At 35.3% G+C, this 23,492-nt stretch overlaps 3 protein-coding genes across 3 annotated transcripts in view; 1 reads left to right on the top strand and 2 right to left on the bottom strand.

The window, feature by feature from the left end:
- The window catches only part of LOC128222939 (tuberin-like), a 66,570-nt gene extending 59,142 nt beyond the window's left edge, over positions 1-7,428 (bottom strand). The window contains exon 1 of the mRNA XM_052932147.1: positions 7,392-7,428. The gene's annotated coding sequence lies outside the window, so the exon portion shown is untranslated. The remainder of the gene's footprint in view (positions 1-7,391) is intronic.
- LOC128222962 (U4/U6 small nuclear ribonucleoprotein Prp31-like) lies at positions 31-22,500 on the top strand. Its single transcript, XM_052932159.1, has 14 exons — positions 31-172; positions 1,492-1,681; positions 1,939-1,996; positions 2,356-2,439; positions 4,947-5,044; positions 6,379-6,488; positions 6,684-6,735; positions 7,411-7,528; positions 7,873-8,030; positions 9,662-9,879; positions 18,966-19,038; positions 19,913-20,041; positions 20,650-20,748; positions 21,661-22,500. Exons 2-14 carry the CDS (start codon positions 1,505-1,507, stop codon positions 21,775-21,777), a joined length of 1,491 nt encoding a protein of 496 aa, XP_052788119.1. The 5' UTR covers positions 31-172; positions 1,492-1,504; the 3' UTR covers positions 21,778-22,500.
- On the bottom strand, positions 11,072-16,953 carry LOC128222976 (uncharacterized). Its single transcript, XM_052932187.1, has 2 exons — positions 16,894-16,953; positions 11,072-13,728 (listed from the first exon to the last, which is right to left on the bottom strand). Exon 2 carries the CDS (start codon positions 13,707-13,709, stop codon positions 13,131-13,133), a length of 579 nt encoding a protein of 192 aa, XP_052788147.1. The 5' UTR covers positions 13,710-13,728; positions 16,894-16,953; the 3' UTR covers positions 11,072-13,130.
- Positions 22,501-23,492: the final 992 nt, after the last annotated feature.

Here is a 23,492-nt window from a genome sequence, read left to right as displayed (position 1 = left end):
TAAATCACAAATGTCGTTGATCTAAGCGTTTGCTTGGTTAGGTGAACATGTAAAATACTTCTCGTGAAAGCTAACAATACGTCTTGCTCCCGTTGGCTGAACTTTTGTGATTGTACAGCCTATTTTGTATATCTAGTATATTTCATTTCGCAGTTTTATAATCAATAAGCAGGTAAATCGGTTTTTCCCCTAATTTCGTTTTTTTAAATCATTTGCAGAACAAAAAATAACTGTTTGTCAGGTGGAAGTTCAGTCGGATACTTTAAATTTCGGACACTGGTGTTGGTCACGAACTTCTTAAACATCATTTTCTATAAAGGTAACATCACCACTCTCCATTTTTGATAAATCCGAAAAACAGCAGGGTTTTAGCTAAAAGTTAAAAGTACAGTGTCTTGTAGAAATTAAGAAAATGGAAAGGGTGCTTATAGTCTAAAATAATAGACATTTTATACAGGATTCTTTCACTCCCTAATGTCCAAACGGGTTTGTGCAAAAACAGGGGGGGGGGGTTGAAAAATATTGAAATTGTATTTAGAGTAGTATTTTATGTTTGAAATAGATCATAAAGGTTTATATACATATTTTACCCACAGTGGCTTGATGACAAAGGCTCATTAAAGTCATAATAAATCAGTTCAACTAGCCAAAATTAAATTTTACACCTACTTGAACATGTATATCATCAATATAATACATTGCCTTAAACATAAAATGAGATTTGACAAAATTCAAAAGTACCCTATACTGTAATATGAAACAAAAGAATGTTCGCCTGGCGAAAATGTAAACAAAGACCAATTCTTGTTGAAAATTATAACTTCTTCGTAAGCTACAAACAAAATAACTAGCTCATAGATGCAGTGGCCCGATATATTCACGTTAAGACCATTATTATTGTCGAGAGAAATAGTATACAACAAAAATGCTTCAAAATGCAAATTATCACAAGCGCTAGCCAGACATTGTTCTGTCAAAATGACGTAGTACCCGGCTCGCTTTAATCGATTAGCGAAGGCAGCCGAAGGACTAGAATCATCGGAAAAGGGTTGAGTGTTCCGATTGTTGTGTTCCTTGCAGGTGCCCTTCATGTATATATGACAGTATGAAATGAAGAAAAACTCATCAAACTCACAATAATGCGTTGGATATTTATTTTTTGTGTACGGAACTAATATAAAATAACATTATCTGGTAAAATTTCTTGTTTTTATGATATTTTATAGACGCAATATGCTTTAACCCGGAATCCCGATCGGAATAATTACCCACTTTTGAAGGATTTGCCATATCAAATATCGTAATAAAAATCTGTCAACGTACAATTATTTGGATTATTTATTACAGGTGCTTAGTGTTAACTTGGGGTAAGAATGTTATTGGTTCCAGGTGTTAGGAAGAGGGCATGTCATATTGGGCAGTGAATAGTTAAATTAAACCTTTTACATGCATCCATTTAAAAAAAAAATAATGATATTAAATATTTTACAGGAAGTAACTAAAAATGTCGTTGGCCGATGAACTACTGGCTGACTTTGAGGATGCTGGGGAGGAGGTGGAGGAAAATGAAGGTGAAGGACAGATGTTGGAGCTTGCAGAAATCGATGATGTTACCATGGAAACACAGACTGTCAGCAAAAACTCTGTCCGAAACATTGCAAAACTGCGGGATGGTGAAGAGGTTGTCCATACCTTCTTAGTTTCTAGACCTTAGCACTAGAATCCTTTTACTTTGGGTCAAATTAACAGTGTCATAATATAATATATTCCATTGCTATCTAACTTTGTTGTGTGAGGTCTAGATAACCTAAATGAATATCTTAATTCAACAATGGCAGAAATCAAAAAGCATAGATAATATCATTTTTACAAAAAAAGGTTACCCTCAAATATCGATTCTATTTTTTGTAATGTTTAATATCATGTTGTTTTTTTCAGCTGACCGAAGTTATGAAGAAAATAGAGCAGTATTCAAAACAGAAACGAAAAGAAGCAGGTCTGTTTCATGATTCCTTCTTTGGAGTTGAGAAATCTTTGTACCATGATGTGCTTCTAGTACTGTTTAGAGTGTTCCTTTGTCTTTATGTGCAAAACATAGTCGTTTTCTTGGACAAATATAAGGTTCTTGTCACAAGGTCAATAGTGGTAGTATCGCTGTGCAAACCTTCAGGCTCATTTTCGAAATTTGTAAGATAACCAAATAATAAACTAGTAATGTTTTATGGCAAAATGTTAATCCTTACAAACCATTGACCATTTCAGTGTTGGCTCAGGCTTACACTCAGTATTATGTTACAAGCATATAATATATGGGAACAGTTACAATATGCATTTATTTGTTTCATACATTTTCAGTGGCCGGTCCTGTTGAGTTTGACCCAGAATACCAGCTCATTGTGCAGGCAAACAACCTCACTGTGGAAATTGACAATGAAATCAGTATGTGAATCAGCAAAATAAGTTAATTACAGTTATAAATAATAATTATTATATTTTATTTTTAGCTCGACTATTCGAAGAATAGGTGGGCTATACTACTTGCCCCAGCGTTGACGTCGGCGTCAGGTTAAAGTTTTAGGGCAAGTTGGGATTTTCGCTTATAAGTCCAATACCCTACATTCAATTGACTTAATACTTCACACAGTTGTTCAGGGCAATCACATGATGAGGTTAGATAACTCCATAGTATTCTTTACACAGATTATGGCCCCTGATTGACTATTGAACTTAGGTTAAAGTTTTAGGGCAAGTTGGAATATTTATTAATAACTTCAATATCCTTTGTTCAATTGACTTAATACTTCACACAGTTGTTCAGGACCATCCCACAATGAGGTTACATAACTCCATATTATCCTAAATACAAGTTATGGCCCCTGATTGACTTAGGTTAAAGTTTAAGGGCAAGTTGGGATTTTCACTTAAAACTCCAATACCATTCATTCAATTGACTTAATACTTCACACAGATGTTCAGAGCCATCACATAATGAGGTTAGATAACTCCATATTATCTTTTATACAAATTATGTCCCCTGACTGACTATGGAACTTAGGTTAAAGTTTTAGGGCAGGTTGGGATATTGTTTAATAACTTCTATACCCTTCATTCAATTGACTTAATACTTCACACAATTGTTCAGGACCATCACCCAATGAGGTTACATAACTCTATACCCTTAATACAAGTTATGGCCCCTGATTGACTTAGGTTAAAGTTTTAGGCAAGTAAAAGTTAAGGGCAAGTTGGGATTTTAATAAAAAAAACTTCTATACCGTTCATTCAATGCACTTAATAAAATTCAAAATTATTTACGACCATCTTACAACAAGAAACATAACTCCATTTTAAGCTTAAATACAAGTTATGGCCGTTGAATTTTTTTCTTTTTTCTTTTTTTTAATTTCCTTTGAAAGGCATATTTGTATATTCTTAACCACATTTTCATAATGGGAATTCAAGTTATTTGAATGACTTGCGTCATTGTTTGGGCGGGCTGGTGGGAGGGCAGCATCAAAGTCACCTTATGTATCAAATAATTTTAGTTAGGTTTGACATAAAGAGACCAAACTTGGTATTATTACATCGTTATTGTATTCAAAGCGGCGTAGTCGAGTGCTCTGTCTTACGACGGCCCTTGTTTAATATGCCCCCCTTCGAAGAAGAGGGGTATATTGCTTTGCACTTGTCGGTCGGTAGGTCGGTCCGTCGGTTCGTCCGTCGGTAGACCAAATCTTGTCAGAGTGATAACTCAACAATTCCTGGACGTATGGTCATCAAACTTGACATGAAGGTTGGGCCTGACCAGTAGATGACCCCTATTTTAGGGCTCATCGGATCAAAGGTCAAGGTCACAGTGACCTTTAATGGTAAAATAATTTTGAAGCTTGTCTGAGTGATAACTCGACAATGCTTGCACCCATAGCCCTTATACTTGACTTGGAGTTTGGCCTGACCAGTAGATGACCCCTATTGTTTTGGGGGGTCATCGGGCCAAAGGTCAAGGTCACAGTGACCTTGAATGGTAAAAGGTTGTCCGTGTGATAACTTATCAGTGCCTGCACCCATGGCCCTCAAACTTGACTTGGAGGATGGGCCTGACCAGTAGATGACCCTTATTGATTTTAGGAGCCATCGGGTCAAAGGTGAAGTTCACAGTGACTTTGAATGCGAAAATGTTTCGAGTCATAACTCGACAATGCCTGCACCCATGGCCCTCAAACTTGACTTGGAGTTGCATCTGACCTGTAGATGACCCCTTAAGATTTTAGGGGTCATCGGGTGAAAGGTCAAGGTCACAGTGACCTTGAAACAAGAAAGCTTGTCTGTGTGATAACTTGTCAATGCCTGTACCCATGGCACTCAAACTTGACATTTAGGTTTTTGGTGACCAGCTGATGACTCCTGATTTCGAGGACGTAGGTTATGGTCATAACACACTTTATCCTCACACTTTGAATGGTCATTATCTTAAAACTGCCTCAACGGCATCCAATGTCAGTGACAAATCAGCTGTCATTTCGGAACATGCATCTCTCATTCAATTTTCCATATAATCCTGACAACATGGCGCTCAAGGGGGCATAATGTTTGACAAACATCTCTCGTTTGACTTTGTTTTACTTTTTCTTTTTTTATTGTGTTTGACAGACACATATTACATCATTAATGCATTACGCTCTAAGACAAAGGGGCGTATAGTCTAGCCGCTGTCCTACGACAGGTCTTGTTACTTATATAGTCTGACACTAAATTACTTATTTCTGGCCATGGCACAACATAGTTGTTCTCATGAAAACAGTGAAAAGTATCTTAAAATGAACAAAAATGGCTTTGAAAGCAATTTAAAGAGGGATCTAAACCCCTTTCTCAAACTGAACTTTTTAGGGCTTTCAGGATTGGGATTTCCTGTCTGTTATCACCCCTATATAAATGTTTGTTTACAGATGTGATACATAAATTCACCCGTGACAACTATTTAAAGAGATTTCCAGAGCTTGAATCTTTAATCAGCGACCCTCTACAGTTTGTGTGTACAGTGAAGGTAAGAAACAATAGACAAGTTTGCGAAACATGTGTACGTATACTTGCACACAGGTTGCAGTTGCGTTAAAAACTTATTTGCAACATTTCTATTGAAACTTGTACTTTAAGGCTTGCTGATAAAACACTTTCCTGTCCAGTTTCCCCCACAACACAAGACCCCCCTGTCACAGAATATTGTGCCCACGAGAGTCAACTAGAATAAGTTAATGTAACTTTCTTCACAATCGTTATAAAAATAAATGAAGTCTGAACTAAACACTTTCCCTGTGCTATCCTTCATGACATTCTAAATGTGTACAATGTACACGTACCTGGATGGCATAAAAAGAAGGTGAAACGTACATGCACCAGTGTAAGTTTGTAACACAACCTTTTAATGTAATTCATTGTCAGGGATAATTCTAGTAAGCAATTTTGGCGGTTTCTCGCATTAATTTTGTCTAAATCACATTGAAAAGACATAAATGTGAGATGTTCTCCTACTCACTCGCAGTTTGTGTATTTTGTGCCTTTCATTTTTGTTACAGCGTGGTCGTTGCCTATGGCCTCTCTTTTTGTTTATTGAATTTCAGCATCCATATTGACTATGGTCTGCCTGTGCCTTATCAAAGCACTTGTTTTCAAGCATTTTTGCGACCCAGATTAGTTTTGTGTACTCTGTTTCAATCTGCATTTAATAAGCGCCTACAATATCAGAAGCTTTCTGAAAACCTCAAAGTATCATCTTTATAACTGACTTTCACCAAGGTATTTTTATTTTGTATTACCTTTAGATTCCCACAAGCTTTGTTATTCTTTAAGATATTTTACATAAAGAGAAAGACCAGAACATCTTAAGTGTTCATGATATCTAAACTGTTATCTTTGCCTGGTGTGATTAAAAGTAGTTTGAAAAATACTGTAAAATTGATTTATTTCAATACAATTGTTCGCTTCTAGTCAATTTAAAATATATATATATATCAAAATAATATCATTTATCATGAATAACATTACTGTTTAGCATTGTTTTATCACTGCGTGAATCCATTTCTTATCAAAAAAATCTCGCTGAAATTTAAATTCTCTCACCAATTTGGGACAAATGGGAGCAATTCTCCCATTAAAAAACAGACATGGAATTTACCCTGCATTATACTGCAGGAAAAAAATTATAAGACAGTCCTTTTGAGTATTTTTCCAAAACAAACATGTTTTAAATACTTGAATTCAAATATCAATATATTTTTATTCATAAATTTATTATATATTCTTTTATTATTAAACTGAAATTTTAATTTTATTCTAAAATTTGTTACTGTTACTACCCTTGCTGTTACATTTATGTTTCAGGAGTTGGGGAACAACATTCTTGAGAACAGTAAGAACAGCACGGCCCTTCAGGATATTCTGACATCAGCCACCATTATGGTTGTCAGTGTCACCTCATCAACCACACAAGGGTATGGTCCACTCAATGTTATGAGCAAATTGCATAATTATTATTTTTTTACACAAATTAAGAGTTATAAATGCTATACTTATTATGTGTAACTCCTGTTTCTGATTGTGATTATCTTACTGCATGGGGCATAACTATGTACAATACGTGCTGTACCTTGGAATATGTGTATATCATTGTGACACCATGTTTGCAGGGCCTTGTTGACAGATGAAGAATGGAGGATTGTCGAGGAAGCCTGCGATATGGTAGGTTGGAGCTCTGTGAAATTAGAATGTCTTAAGAATTTTTTGCCATTGTTACTTATATTGGCAAATTTTGACTATTGCGAACATTGATGAAACTGGTAAAATAAAGTGTTTATTTTCAAAACATATATTTGCTTATCAAGTTCAATCTGAATGAATTATGTTTACTTTTAAAGCAATACTTGTGTTAAATTCCTGGTAGTGAAAATATTTCATAATGGAATCATTGACTTCTTGTTTATTGAAATCAGCAAGCTTATCTTTTAGTTTGATTTGTAACACTAACTCAGTATAAATCTGAATTGACCTTACAATATTTTTTATGCTTGTTAATAAAAGAGGCCAGCCTATTTACCATCTTACAAACATAACTCTGAGTGATTTTTTTTATTGATTTTTTTTCACTGCCTGTACGTTCGAAACTGGGAAATTTGTGAAAATACAAAATCATGCCAGAATAGCAAAATTACAGCAAATAAATTTGTTTTGAATTCTTCACGCATGCTCTATACTGTATTACAGCTGGCCTGGTAAAGATATTGTTTACTGTTGTTGTTTTTTCAAGAAAAACCTGGCTTATTATTCACTTATTGAAACTGTGTCAAACTAATTTGGAAATGTTATGATTTATGGGGGAAATCACTGACTTCTTATACCCTGTGTGATCTGTTGTAGGCTCTTGAATTGAGCGAGTACAAGAGAAACATCCATGCGTATGTGGAGTCCCGGATGACGTTCATAGCACCAAATCTCTCCATCATCGTGGGGGCATCCATCGCTGCAAAAATCATGGGTAAGCTAATGATATATTATTAGACATATACTATGCTTACCACTTTGTAAGGTAATAATCATGGTATACAATACAGTTTTCAACATTATAACAAATATCATATTATAACCACCTTTTGGGGAATTTCTCATGTGCCTGCAAATGATTCAGTTCGATTTTTTTTTAAAAATGAAACACTGTTCTCTTTCAGTGCATCTGCACTTTCTTTGCAATATTCCTAATTAGAAGAAGACATGATAATAAAGAAGTTTAAAAAGGTTTTGTTAGATTTACCGGTTCATGATGAAGTCATAGATTGCTACTTCAAACTAGTGAACCAATGTTCCCTTATTTTCCCGACACAGGAATAGCTGGTGGTTTGACTAACCTTGCCAAGATGCCGGCGTGTAACATCATGTTGTTGGGGTCTCAGAGGAAGATCTTGGCGGGGTTTTCATCTTCCACAATGCAGTCCCACTACGGTCATCTGTATGAGTGTGAACTTGTACAGAAATCTGCACCGGTCAGTGATCAATCGTTCACTTCTTAATAGCGTTACATATTCAGACAAATTTCATATCGATAATCAAAGGGAAATGGACAACCATATTCAACTATAGAGTCTGACAAAAATCAAGTGTTAAAAAGTATGATGAATAATATCAATATTTATTACAACTTTTTTGTATATATTCATTGATTCAAAATTTACCAAATATATTGAATGACAGAATGAATTAATTATCTTAAGGTATATTCATCGCATCAATTGAATGATGATATTATGTCTAAATAACAAGTTGCTATAAGAAGCGGTTATGGATGAACATAATATATTATCGCCTGTGTTAGGCTCCCTCTGATGATAATTCTTAATATTTTCAGTCATTGTGCAATCACTACTACTAAGTCAGGGAAAATTGAATTATATTCATGTACATTTTTATGTTATCACCTATTATAAAACTTTGGCTTTGTACATCTGTCTCTTAGTCTCTGTTAGGATAGCAGCGTCTTATTAACCAATGTGGAACAAGAAAAAATAAAGTCTTCCATTTCAATAAGTTTCACTTCATATAAACATTACAACTTCAAGCAACTGTGGTTTCTCAATAACAGTTCCAGCACAGTTGACAATGCATCGGTATTTTAATTACTACTACTATCCCATAGTTTAATGGCAAAGCCATTTTAGGATAATTACTTTACATAATTAGTGCGTGTTTCTGGTTGAAAATTATCAAATGAAATCTGATCAAGAGATCAAATCAATAGAATTGCAGATTCGGAAAATGCACTTCTTATATACAGACAGGAAATTAGGAATAAGGAATTCTGACCAATAGAAACATTCCTAGCAATTTATCAGCCAATGGGCTTAGTTGAGGAACTCCTAGTTCCAAAAGACAGTACTTCGGTCGAGGAAATAAACAATAATATTATGCATAAATATCAGGTTAAACATACAGCATTTAACAAGGGCAGTATCTGTTGTCATGCTGACATAAAAAATGCCATTTAACCTTGAAGCATTTGCAATTATCACAACACACATATTTTACATAATTCTAGGATTCCAAATCTGAAACGCAAAGAATGTTACAAACAGTGCAGTAACATGGAAGTTAACTGCAAGTACTGAAATGCACTAATTAAATTAATGTTTTCATTCAACAATGAACAAGATAAGTAATTATCATGTGACAATAAAAGTTGGAAACAACATACATATTTTGGAAGTGCATAATCATTAATGTATGCCCTATGCAGTTTCCTACAAACAATATGGCAAAGATTACAGTTCCTTGACAACTTTAGGAATTTCTCAAATCAGTAAATACTATTAACAAGCATTTAGATATTTAGGTAATGATTATTTCAACACTAACCCCAGGTATCAGATTATGTATGGCTGAACATGTATCAAAGATTGATTTGAAAGTTAACCAATGATGATGCAATTTCAAATGTCAACAGAAGCATATATTTCATTGATAGATTAAAAGGATATATTGATTTTATGAAATTTTAACACCAATGTCCTGATAAATGAGCCCCAGAAATCTTTGCATTTACTTTGAGAACAAAAAAATGTGTAATATATAAGCCTGGTGGACAGGTGATGTATACAAAAATTCTGTTTCTCCCCACCAGGATCTTCGAAAGAAGGCTTCTCGCTTGGTATCAGCTAAATGTGCGCTGGCCGCACGTGTGGATAGTTTCCATGAGTCAGTTGACGGCAAGATTGGGGACTCACTGCGGGCGGATATTGAGCAGAAACTGGACAGGCTTCAGGAACCACCCCCTGTCAAACATGCGAAGGCCCTCCCCGTGCCCATAGACCAGGCCAGGAAAAAACGTGGTGGTCGCAGGTAAACATTCACCTCTTATACTGATTCTGTCTGTCAGTCATTATACCATGACATGCCCACACAACTTGGAGACCTGTTTGATCAAGAACCTCGACAATTCAGTGATAGGTTGCCCTGGAAGCAGCAGATGGCCCTTGTTGTTGTGAGGTCAGTAAGTCAATGTCATGGTCAAAAAGTTTGACCTGGTGCCATGAGCCTTCAACAGCATTGTGCCCTTGACCAGTACATTACCTCTATTGGTTTTGAAGGTAGTAAGGACTTACAAAGATTGTAATCAGTCTATAAATTACCCCAAAAACATGCTAACATTGTTCCCTAGATGTTCATGTAAACATCTTTTGAAATAAATAAAGTTATGTTTTAGAATCCAATAAAGTGGCCCAGTTGCTTAGACATAATTGATTATATCTTACACAGATGCATTGGTTTAATACAAACCTTAAATACAATTATTACAGGGGTGTGTAATAAGTGTTTACCAGTTAGACAAGCATCAGTGTTTAGATTATATAAGTTTTGATAAATCATCGCAGCATCAGAAAGTCTATTAATTTCATTATGACCCCAAAGGTTGGCATATTTAAAGCACACCCTCCGTCCGTCCATCCGTTTGTGCGCCCGGCTCAATTTCTGTCTCTTGTATGGACTTAAAATAACTCGCTACATGTGATTGACGTACCAGGACGACATGTAATGTGCAAGACCCGTGTCCCTACCTCTAAGGTCAAGGTCACCCATAGTGTTTGTTCACAATGGAATGCTGCATATAAGGACATAGAGTATAGGAAGTCATGTCCAGGCTGTTACTTATTCTTGTGTGGACAGATTTTAAAATGACTTGCCACATGTGTTCCACATAGCAAGACAATGTGTCACAGGCAAGACCTGGGTTCATACCACTAAGGTCAAGGTCACAGTTAGTGCTTGTTCACAATGAATGCTGCATATAAGGACATAGAGTATTGGTTGTCTGGGCTTTAACATTTCATGTACTGACCATGTTCATATGTCAATGTCACATTTGGGAGCATTTGTCACATACTGTGACAGCTCTTGTTCACTTCAATATTAATGTTTTTGACATGACCTCAATAGGTATATCATGTACAGTTTTCAGAACTCTCACTGCAGTTTTGCTTCGTCATTGATTCTTAAAATATATTATAAAAAATGATAACAACAAAGCTTTCTTACATATTTATTTCAAACATTAAAACACAAGTACTTGACCATAAAATGCTGTCAAATCATTTGCAGGTAATTAAGCTCTCATACCACCTTTTTTTCTTTAATTATTTTTAATATCTTAAAATATCACAGCATAAAAATGTTCTACATCTAAACTTTAAACAGAAAAAATATGAGTACCTGACCATAATGCTGTCTATCATGTACAAGATGTTAATTAAATGTATTTAAAGAAATGAACACTACAACACATTACAATATCTGGCTTATCACATAATTGTTAAATTTTGCTTGATTATCAAATGATAAAATTATTGCCACTTTTAAAACAAAAATCTTCACTATCCCCATAGTTATGACATGCTAAATATTACAGCTTTAATTTGGTTTCAAATAAGCGGAATAAAGCCCCTTGTCAAACAGTTGTTATTCTGAGATGATTTAGTGTTAATCAGTCTGACAGGCAATCACAACACTACTTAAACTTAAATGATTTAACTGATTGGACCATTCTAGCTACATGCCAGTTTGCGGCATTGTTTCTTAGGTAGAGTTTCAGTGATTTTGAGTAGCATTTCCAGGCCAGGTCCAGCTTGTTCTCCATTTCATAGCAGTGGCCCAGCATGTTCCAGGCTGTATCTATGTGGAGATTATGTTCACTTGAAGATATGTAGAAATGAAAATTGTTCAGTGCCTCAAGTTTACTCTGAGGTTGGTTCAGTTGTCTGTGTGTGAGGTATTGGAGGTAGTGGAGAAATGGGATACAGTCAATCACAACATGGTCCATCCATGTATAGTTGTGTGCTTGACGTCTTTGTTGCCTGTCTTCATCTACAATTGTTCTGAACATTTCATACCTCAGATGTTGTGGAACACATTCCATATCTTCATTTATGAACATAACATGGTAGGCAGTGTACTTTTGTAGCAGATCCTTGAATGGCATATTTACAGCCTTTTCAAAGAACTTATTAGTGCTTGGCATTGTTTTTTCTCTTCCTGTACACGTAGAGCATTGCCACACTTCAGGTCTCAGCAGGCCCTCACAGAATGTCAGGAAGTTTGCTGCTGCCTTATACTGCCCACTGCAGTACAACATGGAGGCAAACTTCAGTCTGTTGGACAGCAAGTCAGAGTCAAAAGATAGCCGATACAGGTGGATAATATCCTGTGTAATGGGTTGGCCTTGATTTATGCATCTAGTTGCTTGAATTGAGGCAAGCGATCCACAAAGCAGTGGTATTAACACAGAAGCTGCTTCTTGTTCTAAATTTGAACCACTCTCACTTTTGAAAAACAGGATATCTAGATATGACGTAAGAGTTTGATCTGAACTGACCTGGTATTGATCAAGAATTTGGTCAAAAGCATGAAAAAACATTAATACATAAAGTTTTAGCAATTCCATATTTGCATATCTATTCAACTCAATTCTGGATTTTAGGTGTGTTGAAATATGTGAACAACAAGCTGAAGACATTCTCTTTCCAAGACTGTCCATTTCTATAGAAAACAAGCACTGAAGGTTATCATTGATGAATTTTGATATTATAAAATGCAGATTATTTTGTTCATGTTTGAACAGTTTTCCAGTGAACAGGTTTACCTCGGAGATTGTGTAATGTGGACAATTCTTGATCCTCAGCCATCTGAGAAGTGTGGTCAAACAATAGATGACACACTGAACAAGGTTTTCCTCCCTCCATTTGTCTGGTGGATATGTCTCCATGGTAAACAACATTGCAGTCTTAATGTGGAATGTGCTGAAACGGTCACCCACATGGGATGTGCTGAAACAGTCATTCACAATCAACTTTCTGATTGATTTTCTAAGAATCTTAAGGAAGACATATACTTTATGCTGCACTGTATTCATGTCAAATATCAAGAGTCTTTCCATCATAGAAGTTGAAAATCTCCACTCTCTCTTAGAAAGAGGATAGCAGGGATATTCATGAGGCACAAGGAATGTTGAGGATTTGCACCTGATTGGTCTTGAAGGATCTTCAGTGTATCCCTGTGGCACAAGGAACACTCCAGTCTGCCTTGCCTGGTCCAGTTTGTCAGGTCTGGGCCAATGGCCAGGGCGTGGCTTGTTGAATAGGAACACAGTGATATGCTTGTACATTATCCTCGTTATCATTCCAGCTTTTTGAAGGACCATGACGCATAATCTCCCCTGACTCATTAGTCTGTCTTATGACTCTACAGATTTCAACTTGAGTGTTGGTCATTAGCACTCTTCCCTCTGTATCCACCATGTCACTGGGCCCTGTCTTCTCTGTCTCTGGTAATGGGAGATCAGGTTTCAGCCGCTGTAGCCAGCAATGCTGGGGTGGGGAATGCTCAGTCTTTAGCACAAGGAGATTCCTCTTTTCCTGCTTCCACTCACCCCTGTCTAGTATTACTGGCATGCTATCATGGCAATATAATGTGTCAATATCTGACTTCATCCCAATTGTTGTGGTTCCCTCTGTTTGGCTGCCAAAATGATAGAGAGTCTCATTGTTACCCTCTACCTCATCTCTGATCCCCTTAATTGTCTCCTCCATCAGCCATGTTCTACTCCTCCTGGTGCGGATGTACCTGCTGACCCCGATATCCTCCAACACCTGGGAAAGACGCAGGGACAGGAGTTGCATACTCGCTCTGTCCCTGCGTCTGGAAGAAATTGATTCAGATCTGAGGATTTGTTAATTAGCTACAGAATGCAACTTAAATAAGTGTCATAATTTGTTAGAATGTTGATTTTATAAACACATGATACTGTTAAAACTTTGAAGCAGTACCACCTTTGAGTTGTTTGTTTTAACAGTATAGTGCTTTTGGTTAATTAGGTTACTATTACCAGATAAACCATTTTAAAGAAATGTAGGTTGTCAGGCAAATGGGAATTTCCATTGTTACATTAATCAGAACTCATAAGACTGTTTTGCCAAAAGTATTTTTCGTCAGTAATGGTTTTTTTTAAGAACCATTTTTCAGGGTAAGACACTAACATTTTTCACAACATAGTTCCACGAACTACTGGCCGTAATTTCTCGAAACTTCTTAGGTCCCTTATAGATCATGATTAAGCTGAGCTCACTATTTTTGTTGTTTTTTCAATAATTTGCGTAATATTACCTTCTTTGAGAGTTAATATTCTTTATATAGAAGTAATCTTTAAAATAATCACAATAAAGTATGTATTTTGGCTAATTGAAATAAGCTACTTTTTAATGGACTCTAATGCACCAATCATTTGTAAACACGGCCCAACCAGGTCCGAAGAATAGCGGGGACTTTGGCTTTAGGTCCATCCAATTCCGGGTAAAGTCTCCGTCCTGCAGAGACAATTTGTCATTTTGCCACAAACTGCTGGAAATTCCCCCGCAAAATGCCCCCGCACCCCAGGATCCTCAGGTATACCCCTGGATGGGTGGCAGTGGTTCAATTGATTGTTGCATCAAGCTTAAGAAGTTTCGAAAAAATAGGGCCTGGATCTTAAATCCAGGTAGTTCAACTAAAAAGATGATAATCCAAAAATCATGCACAGAATCCTTCAGCGTTTTGTGTGACTTAGCCTTCTCCTGTGGGATAATGTCATTATAATTTGATTGGTCATTCTTTGAACAGGCTCAATCCTAAAATTTCCACTTTCTTCTACCACTTTTGGAAAAAAATCAGAACATTTTGGGCCTGACCTTTTTTCTTTAAAACCCTAAATATCTAAATACCATGCTAACCTATAATCTGTAATTTTTAAGAAAAAAGTGCAATAAACAACATGTCAAATCGCTTGACACCTAGGCCGAGATCGTAGCTAAGTTACGGCACAAATGACAGATCTCCTACTAATCAGCATTCTTTGTAAATATTGGCTTCCTACTTATCAGCATTCTTAGGTTATCTAAAAGACATATTAATTAGTATAAAACATTAAAAAAACAAACATTTAGGCGCAAAAAATAACTTACACAATTTCTGCAGTTGTCTGCACTTACACTGTGCACTACAGTAGACCTGTTTGGGCAGTCTGTCAGATTGATTAATCAGCTGTTTTAAAACAAGCTTTAGTTTTCACGAGCCAGACGTCATATTCCTTCTGTTTGCTCCATTAAAAACACCGACATTTGACTATACTTTAAACTATGACATATTTTCCGAAAATCTAAAAATAGTAACAACCATCAAGAGTTTGTTCAACATCGTATACATAATTGTTAGTGACTGGAAATGCAAGGGATTTTAAAAAATCGACCCCGTTTGAATCCTATCTAAGGGCTCGGAGAGCCGATTCTATCTCTTTGACATTGTCGGATGTTCCACATGTCTGGCTATAAATAAAACCACACCGGTATAAAGATGGTTTTTCCCTATCTAAAAATAAAGACATTTCATAGACTGGTTTAAATATTGGTTTAAATGCGCGCGAAATTCAGTAAACAGTCAACGTTGTTCGTAACTGCTCTTCCCATTTGGAGCTCCTCGGCCATTTTTTTCAAAAACAACCTCGGATGTATATGGACGGTTTACATACTTAAAAAGTGGTACGTTTAAGTCTGCTGCAAATAGATCGCGTAGTATAAATCTTATTTAGTAGTTAAAATTTATGACTTAACTCTTGGGAATCGTAATTATGTTTGCAATAATACACTTCACTGGCAATCAATTTAAACTGAGAGCAATGAATACAACTCTTAAAAACTACATTTAATTAATGCTTTTATTAAAAAAAATACGGACTACTTCAACAGATGTACCGGCATACATCCGAGGTTGTTTTTGAAAAAAATGGACGAGGAGTTCCGAATGTGCTCTTCCATCTACGCAGTGTGTCTATACCACGTGATAAATTACGTCATAAAGGCTACGTCGGAAGGGAACTTAAAACAAAGATTACTTTTCTATATTTCCACGCTTATAAATGAAACAAAGGGCAGTCTATGCCGCTTACAGAGCCCCGTCTTCAGTCTTTTACCGGAATTTGATTAAGGGATTAGTTTTTCAAACACTTCGACAAACGTGTTTGTAAGATATGTTTTGACAGTGCTCAGTCAGACGGTTGTTTTGAGAAAAGGTTTATCGAAGTGTTTAAAGAAACTAAACTCTTGACCAAACTACGGTAAAAGACCGAAGGCGGGCGGGGCTCTGTCGGCGGGGTTGACTGCGCTATGTTTCATTTAAAATGGTAAAGAAATACTAAATTTATATTTGATTTAAGAATTATCTAAGTATTCGTTCGATGCCTTCCTACGTAGCATTATGACGTAATTTATCACGTGGTATGCACACACTGTCTACGGCAAGCTATAGAATGAGTGTTTATCGGTGATATTCGGCTATTTGACCTCAATTTTAACGCAATATAAAGCGTATTAAAGATTTTAACCTTAATTAATTTATGTGATACTTTATTTTTAGTAGTCCGACGGACTATTGACTTAAAATCCGACCAAAAAACTGGTAGTCTCGGACCACAGGGCCAGGGTGCGTTGTTTTGACACATCCCTTTCACCACGCCCCTCCCCCAATTTTTTCAAACCAAAGGCTTATTTATAATGATGGCGGAACTGTTATTAATGATAACTGATATAAAAAATAGTTTGATATTAGAATAAAAATTAAAACATTGTTCCCTCATCATTATTAATAAGCCTGGGATTTTTTTAATAAAATGGGTGGAGAGGGGGTCAAAGAGGTGTGTCAAAACAACTCACCCAGCCCCTGTGTCTCGGACTACTGTTACTGTCAAACCCTGTTTTTCTATAAAAGTTATGATCTTTTAAGTTAAACAATCTTTAAGAAAGTAAAGACAAACATACAGGTAGATTATTGGTTTACCTTTTTCTAAAACATTTCAATAAAAAATCCCATCCTTATATTCCTGATACCTTAACAAAATGAATTTTCAAATAATATAAATTTGCTGTTCTATAATTAGAAACAAGTCAGGTTTAACCGTTGTGCAATTTCATTTGAGTAGATTAACCAACCTGTAAAATACATTGCTTTTCTTCAGTTTAATGTACTTGGTGAACAAGTATGTGAATTTTGGATGCCTGCTGACCTCATATTATTTTCAATATGGTACAATTTGAATTGGCTTAATGAGTACAATAAGCATATATGAAAAGTTATATCAAAACCAATATTGGGAACACAATCTTTTAAGCCTTGAAAGATTGCTTACAGGCCAATTTACCTCCTATTTCAGTTGAAATAATAAACAATAAACTGCATTGACTTCATTAATAATGTTGTTTTTTTCAGAAATTTATTTTACATACCTGTTATCAGTATCCAATGCCCTTTCAAATGTCACTATATATATCATTTTCAATGGCTCCTGGAAGTGACCTGCTTAATTGAACATTGAATACCTTAATTAGTTTGTTTTGTTTAATCAAGGCATAACAAAGGGCATGAACAAAAATATAAAAGGACATGACTGTAACACGACATTGTTTATATTAAAATATATTTTAATAAAACGGCACCTTCAGGCACATCTGAAAAGTCATTTTCTACAAGCTTACCCGGGCATCTGTTAGTACTTAAAACATAGCTTTTCTTAAACTGGGTGTGCACTCACTCTCCCATTCCCAAATAAACTGCCATTGGTTTGAAATGTACTTGAATAGGGTTTGTTTTTTGGCCTTTATGGAAAAATGACAATTCATGTACACTGGAATGGGGAATTTTTGAGTCCTTTTCCAAAATTGGGATTCTAATATACCATAATTATGTAAGTTGAATGTATTTAATACTCTTTTTATCCATTTATATGTGGGCTCTCTTAATTTTAATAACAATAAACAACAGTTTTCAAATGGAACTTCTTCAATTGATATATTCTTTAGGAAATTCTAATAGGGAAAAGGACAGCAAAGTGCATTTCCCGCAGTTTATTGTTGCTGTGCTACAACACCATGATTATATGCTTAGTTGAAACACTATATGAACAACTTATCTTCATACTACTGATCCTTTGGTGGTGCAATATTCAAAATTGCTCTATATGCCCCCATCGAAGATAAGGCTGGTTGGTCGGTATGTCTGTTTGATTGTCAGTCAGTAGACTGTGTCTTGTCCATTCTATAAGTTATAACTGGAGAAAGTTTTGACCTAGAATAATAAAAATATACAAGAAGTTTACCCACGACCAGCAGTTGACACCTATTGTTTTAAGTTAGAAGATCAAAGGTCAAGTTGAAAGTCATCTTTTTTTTTTTGCAAAACTTTGGCCACACAATGACCTAAGCATTTACCACCCAATGACTTAAGAACTGGCGGCACAATGACTTCAGAATTGGCCACAAAATGACTTTAAAATTACTCAAGATTACTTTAGAACTGTTTCACATAGGAACATGAAGCTCCACCAGAACATTGCCCTTGACCAGAAGATGACTTCTATTGTTTTTAGAGTCAGAAGGTCAAATATCAAGGCTAGAGTTTATATTGTTGTTTTTTGTTGTCATTTTACTTTTTGATGGGGGAGACTTTGTCCACTCAATAACTCAAGCGCAGTTTGATCTAGGACCAGTAAACGCCATCAGTAGGTTTGACCTGCTAACCCCAAAACAAAAACAGTTGACCAATACAAACTCCCTATTGTATTCAGAGGTAATTAGGTCAATGCATATGTTCTACGAACACATTCATGCAGTCTAGCAAGAGGTGATTAGGGGTCATTTTGTTTTACAAACATATCTCTTGTATTATAATAATGTTAAATTCTGATTGCCATGTAGTTTATTATGTTATATAAAACACATACATAATTTTCAAGTGTATAATTTTCTAAATTATTCATTTGTTTTGAATTGAAATAAAATAAGATATAATATTAAGCTAATGAATTATCTGTAGAATACAATTGACTTTCTGCTTATGTTATCCTTTCCTTACAGAGCAAGAAAGATGAAGGAGCGACTCGGTCTTTCAGAAATGAGGAAAGCTGCAAACAGAATGAACTTTGGAGAGGTAGGGTATATTATGTTATAATAATGTTATGTTACCTGTATACAGGCTGAGGACGCTGTGTGTACTTTTTGAGGTACTATCGACTTCAAACTTCATATACAGATACCAGGGTAGATCTCGTTGAAGAGAAATGCAATGCATATGATCCATTACTCTGCTGCAGTATTTGGTTAGTTATTGCCCTTTGTTAATTTTCATTATTAATTTCTGTCTGGATCGTCACTTGAAAAGTCATAGAGGTATTGAATGTAAACATCATTTACAGAAAGATTTATGTAATCCATTGTACTAAGGATATGGCCGACTGTGACTACTCTTGTAGAGTAAGTTCATAGCATGAGGTAAAATGTGATACAGGCATGTTTATATATTCAGCATTATAGTAAAAGGTAAACAAGTAGAACAATGGTTATAGAGGATTTAATTGATTCCCCCATTTGTTTCAATCTCTGTCCCCTCAAGTAAAGTGACTGTTAGAGCCCTGATAGGGATTTGATTTTATGATAGACAGCTGACAGCTCCCTGATTTATCTTGATAATGATGAAATGAACAATTGATGATCATCATTAAAACAGTTACTAGTATTAGGTTTTGAAAAAAAGTATCTTCACTCATAATTCAGAGAATTGTTTGCGGATTGTTTCATGACCTGTGAATATTATTGTTAAGAATTTAATGATGCAAAATATTGATTGATAACAAACTTTATATTGATTTTGTTTCTGTTCATTTTGAAACTTATGTATGAATTGACTGTTTGTTTCTGCTGTTTGTTTCTGTCCGTATAATTGTTTGTTTCTTCACATGTATAACTGTTTGTTTCTGTCCAGAATTATTTTTTTATTAATGCCATGTATAACTGCTTGTTATCAGATTGAGGAGGACGCGTACCAGGAAGACCTCGGCTTCTCGCTGGGAACCATGGGTAAATCAAAGACAGGAAGGATCCGCGGACCAATTGTTGACTCCAAAACAAAGGCCAGGATTTCAAAGTCTCTTCAGGTCTGCTCTTTTATCATATTATGAAGGGTACTGGTATTAACAACATCCAAACAATAGATTTTCTGGTATTCTCAGGACCTGTTAGGGTCTAAAAATTGTACAATAACAATACCCGGTAATAATTGTACAGGTGAAGCCTGAAAAAGAGTGTGTGAAGGTCGAAAATGTTTGATAAATAAAATAATTAAAAACAGCTCGCTTTTTTTGTTAAAACTAACCTTCCACCCTTACCAAACTCTCAACCCTATTCTTGTAATAAAAATAACTACTTATTCAAGTAATAAAGAAGGAGTAAGATATTTAAATAAATGGTAAAGTTATACATTTACTGTATAATGTCGACCCTGCTAACATTAACTACCATTAATGTAATAGATTTTTCTTGGCATTGTGTGTTCTTTATGTATCCATGCATGATAAAACAATACCCAGTGTTAGTTCATTTAAAATGCAAAATAGTATTTATAACATAAACCAGGTGTTTTTGTTGTATATTTGTCTGTTAACTAAGTATTTGTCAGCTGCTCTAGGGTAGTCTTAGCTTACTTACCTGACTGGTTCACATCATGGAGTACTTGTATACAGACTGGTTTTCCTATATTTTATAGCAAAAGATCCAGAAGGAGCGTCAGACATGGGGCGGTAGTACAACAGTGAAGAAACAGGTGTCCGGAACAGCCTCAAGTGTGGCGTTTACACCGTTACAGGTAACTTTCATACATACTGGAAGCACAGTGGAATTATTTTTACTTTTGCAAAACATCATTACCACTGTGTTATAGTGTCGCTTTCAAATCTAGGCAAACACATAAGGATTTCTTTGTCCTGCTGAGTCAGCCACGTTGTCTGTGGTGTCATCGCACTTTAGTTTTTGATTAATAATTATTTACAGTCTTCAGACTTTGTATGCACATTAGTTATGTATAAGAGATGACCCCTATTGCTTTTGGGGTAAAAAAGGAAAAGGTCAAGGTTATGGTGACCTTTAGTAAGTTTACTATAAAAAAAAAATTGGACACTTGTTTCTGAAAAATAATAATGTCTTGGAGTAGTCTTCAAAAATGGTACCCACATTGGTGGTGGTCAGTAGGAGGGCTTGATCATTTTAGGGTCAGCAGTCAATGGCCAAGGTTATGGTGACCTTAAGTAGAATAATTACTGTTTTTTACAACTTTTTGTACATTGGCAATTGTCATTATAACCCCTATAAATTTTAGGGTGTTTAGGTCAAAGATCAAGGTAATTGTAACTCTAAATAAAAAAAATAATGGGTGCTCCCAGCAAGCGGCACATCCTTTGAGGAATTCTAGTTTTTAATTTCTTCAGATTTTGAGTCTTATAATCCTTTGATAATATTAACCTTTGTGAAAGTTGATGGAATGAGGCATGTGTAATAAACATAGATGATGATAGTATATATTTAACAATTAACTGTAAGCATATACTTTTGTTCAATGCTTTGGGCAAGACTCCATTATAAGGGCATTTTGTTGTAATATTAAAAGATGAAAATGGAAAGAATGTAGAAGCGCCATACAGAAACAAATAAAAAACAGGTAGTTATAGAAATGAAAGACATGCTTTAAAGTATAAAATGCATGTGTTATTTGTTGTTCCAGGGTCTCGAGATTGTCAATCCCCAAGCTGCAGAGAAGAAAGCGGCTGAAGCTAACGCCAAGTATTTCTCCAGTACGGCCTCATTTGTCAAGGTGGAGAAAGAGATCTGGCACAAATGATCATGTGTACATTGGGGGGATGAGAGAGAAAAGGTTCAATCTGTGTCTTTATTCAATGGCACTTAGAGCCTTTTCGCCTTCACCCCTAGACATGTGGTGTATAAGGGTTAAGTCCGGAAATCAAACATCTGATGGTTGGATTTTTCCAAAGAAACTACTGGTAGTGTATTCCAGTCGTTCAAATTTTCAATTTGAATTGTTCTACTTTTTGAATAAACACCAATGCTTTATAAAAGTTAATATTAAAGTTTTTGGTGTGTAGTTGTTCAAGGTGACTTTTAACAATAACTGTACATGTTTACATGTACTACTACTACTACTGTGTAGCCTGAAGACAGTTATATTACAAATGAGACAAGGAAGGGTAAAAAAAATTATTGTCTGGTTCAACATTGTTTTAAGGAACACGATATTGTTTGTATACTAAGTTTCTTTGTTTCCTGGGGAGAACACTGAAGGTATCTGGAAGTGAAAGGGCATTTACTATCAATCAGTTCTTTTGCCCTATTAGTACAAGAAAACTTTGTTAATATCTGTGCATATTTGTATATTTGATATAATTAATTGTATGGAGTAATGAATCATAAGATGTATTGTTGGAGAGAAATGCCTTCTTTAGAACAGAACAGATTACTGCAAATGCTGTTTAAGACATGTATTGATGTATTGTATTGATGCTGTTAAGTGGATACTATCTTGTTCAATAAACAAATGCAAATACTATATTCTTACTTCCTCATTTTTTCCAGTATTTTAATCTAATGAAAACAGCCATGCATTAAATAATTGTGTAGCAATTTAACGTACTATATTTTCGTGTACACATAATTTCTATATTAAATCACGTAAATAAAATTTCTGTGATTTTTCCATCTGTAGGACAGTGCATTATTTGACTTTGTAAATACCATGATAAAGCCATTACCGGTAACCTAATTGTATCCGAATGATGTTAAGGTGGATAACATAAATTGATGGAGAAATAGCAACTGTTTGGCAATGACTTGACAGAGCCACTTATGAAGAACAAGTGCTTATTCTAGCCTTTGCTTTCATATAAAGGCAATTAGAACATATCCAGTGTTTTTCTTCCTGTATCATTTTCGACCATGTTTAAATGCAAACCTACAATTACTATGATAAAATATTGGAATAACATTTATTCTTTGTTTCACATTATTCAATGGAAGTATATTTCCTTACATATTTTCTTCATCAAATCCAAAAGGATTTTTAAAAAAACAATGAGTATGCAAACAGTTTGAAACTATTTAATTCATAAGATTTGGCCTTTCTGTTAAAATGTTACTCGTGTTTAAAATCAATACGTACACATGTTTAACAAACATGAATTTTGAGTGAAAAACCTTAATTACTTACTACATATAGATTTGATGGAAAATACTAATATTATTGGTTCCTTGTGTGTCACTAATTATCTGTGCTCAGATATCTAGCCCAGTTTAAATGTCCAAGTTATCTGTGCTCAGATATCTAGCCCAGTTTAAATGTCATAAATGCTACGTCGGAAGGCAATATTTTGGGTTATATGTGCAGGAGGACCATGCTGTCGTCCGTGTTAGCGCCGTTTCAGACGCCAATCTTTCTATTGTCCTTAGTCAGCGTTCCTGGTGACGTTGAGGCACAAAGTCCCACCAACTGTAATGCTCGTAATTGCTTTATTCGCTTTTTTTAGAAATAAAAATATCACCATG

This window comes from Mya arenaria, chromosome 2, assembly GCF_026914265.1.
Source record: "Mya arenaria isolate MELC-2E11 chromosome 2, ASM2691426v1".
NCBI classification, from domain to species: domain Eukaryota; kingdom Metazoa; phylum Mollusca; class Bivalvia; order Myida; family Myidae; genus Mya; species Mya arenaria.
The sequence above is the reverse complement of the archived record's forward strand: the minus strand, read 5'-3'. Positions and strand labels throughout refer to the sequence as shown.

Excerpts from the sequence above, each read along its gene's own strand:
- LOC128222962 (XM_052932159.1), top strand. The coding sequence starts at position 1,505 with ATGTCGTTGGCCGATGAACTACTGGCTGACTTTGAGGATGCTGGGGAG. Across the intron at positions 9,880-18,965 it reads AAAAAACGTGGTGGTCGCAG|AGCAAGAAAGATGAAGGAGC; the intron begins GTAAACATTCAC and ends CTTTCCTTACAG. Across the intron at positions 20,749-21,660 it reads TGGCGTTTACACCGTTACAG|GGTCTCGAGATTGTCAATCC; the intron begins GTAACTTTCATA and ends TTGTTGTTCCAG.
- LOC128222976 (XM_052932187.1), bottom strand. The coding sequence starts at position 13,709 with ATGCAACTCCTGTCCCTGCGTCTTTCCCAGGTGTTGGAGGATATCGGG.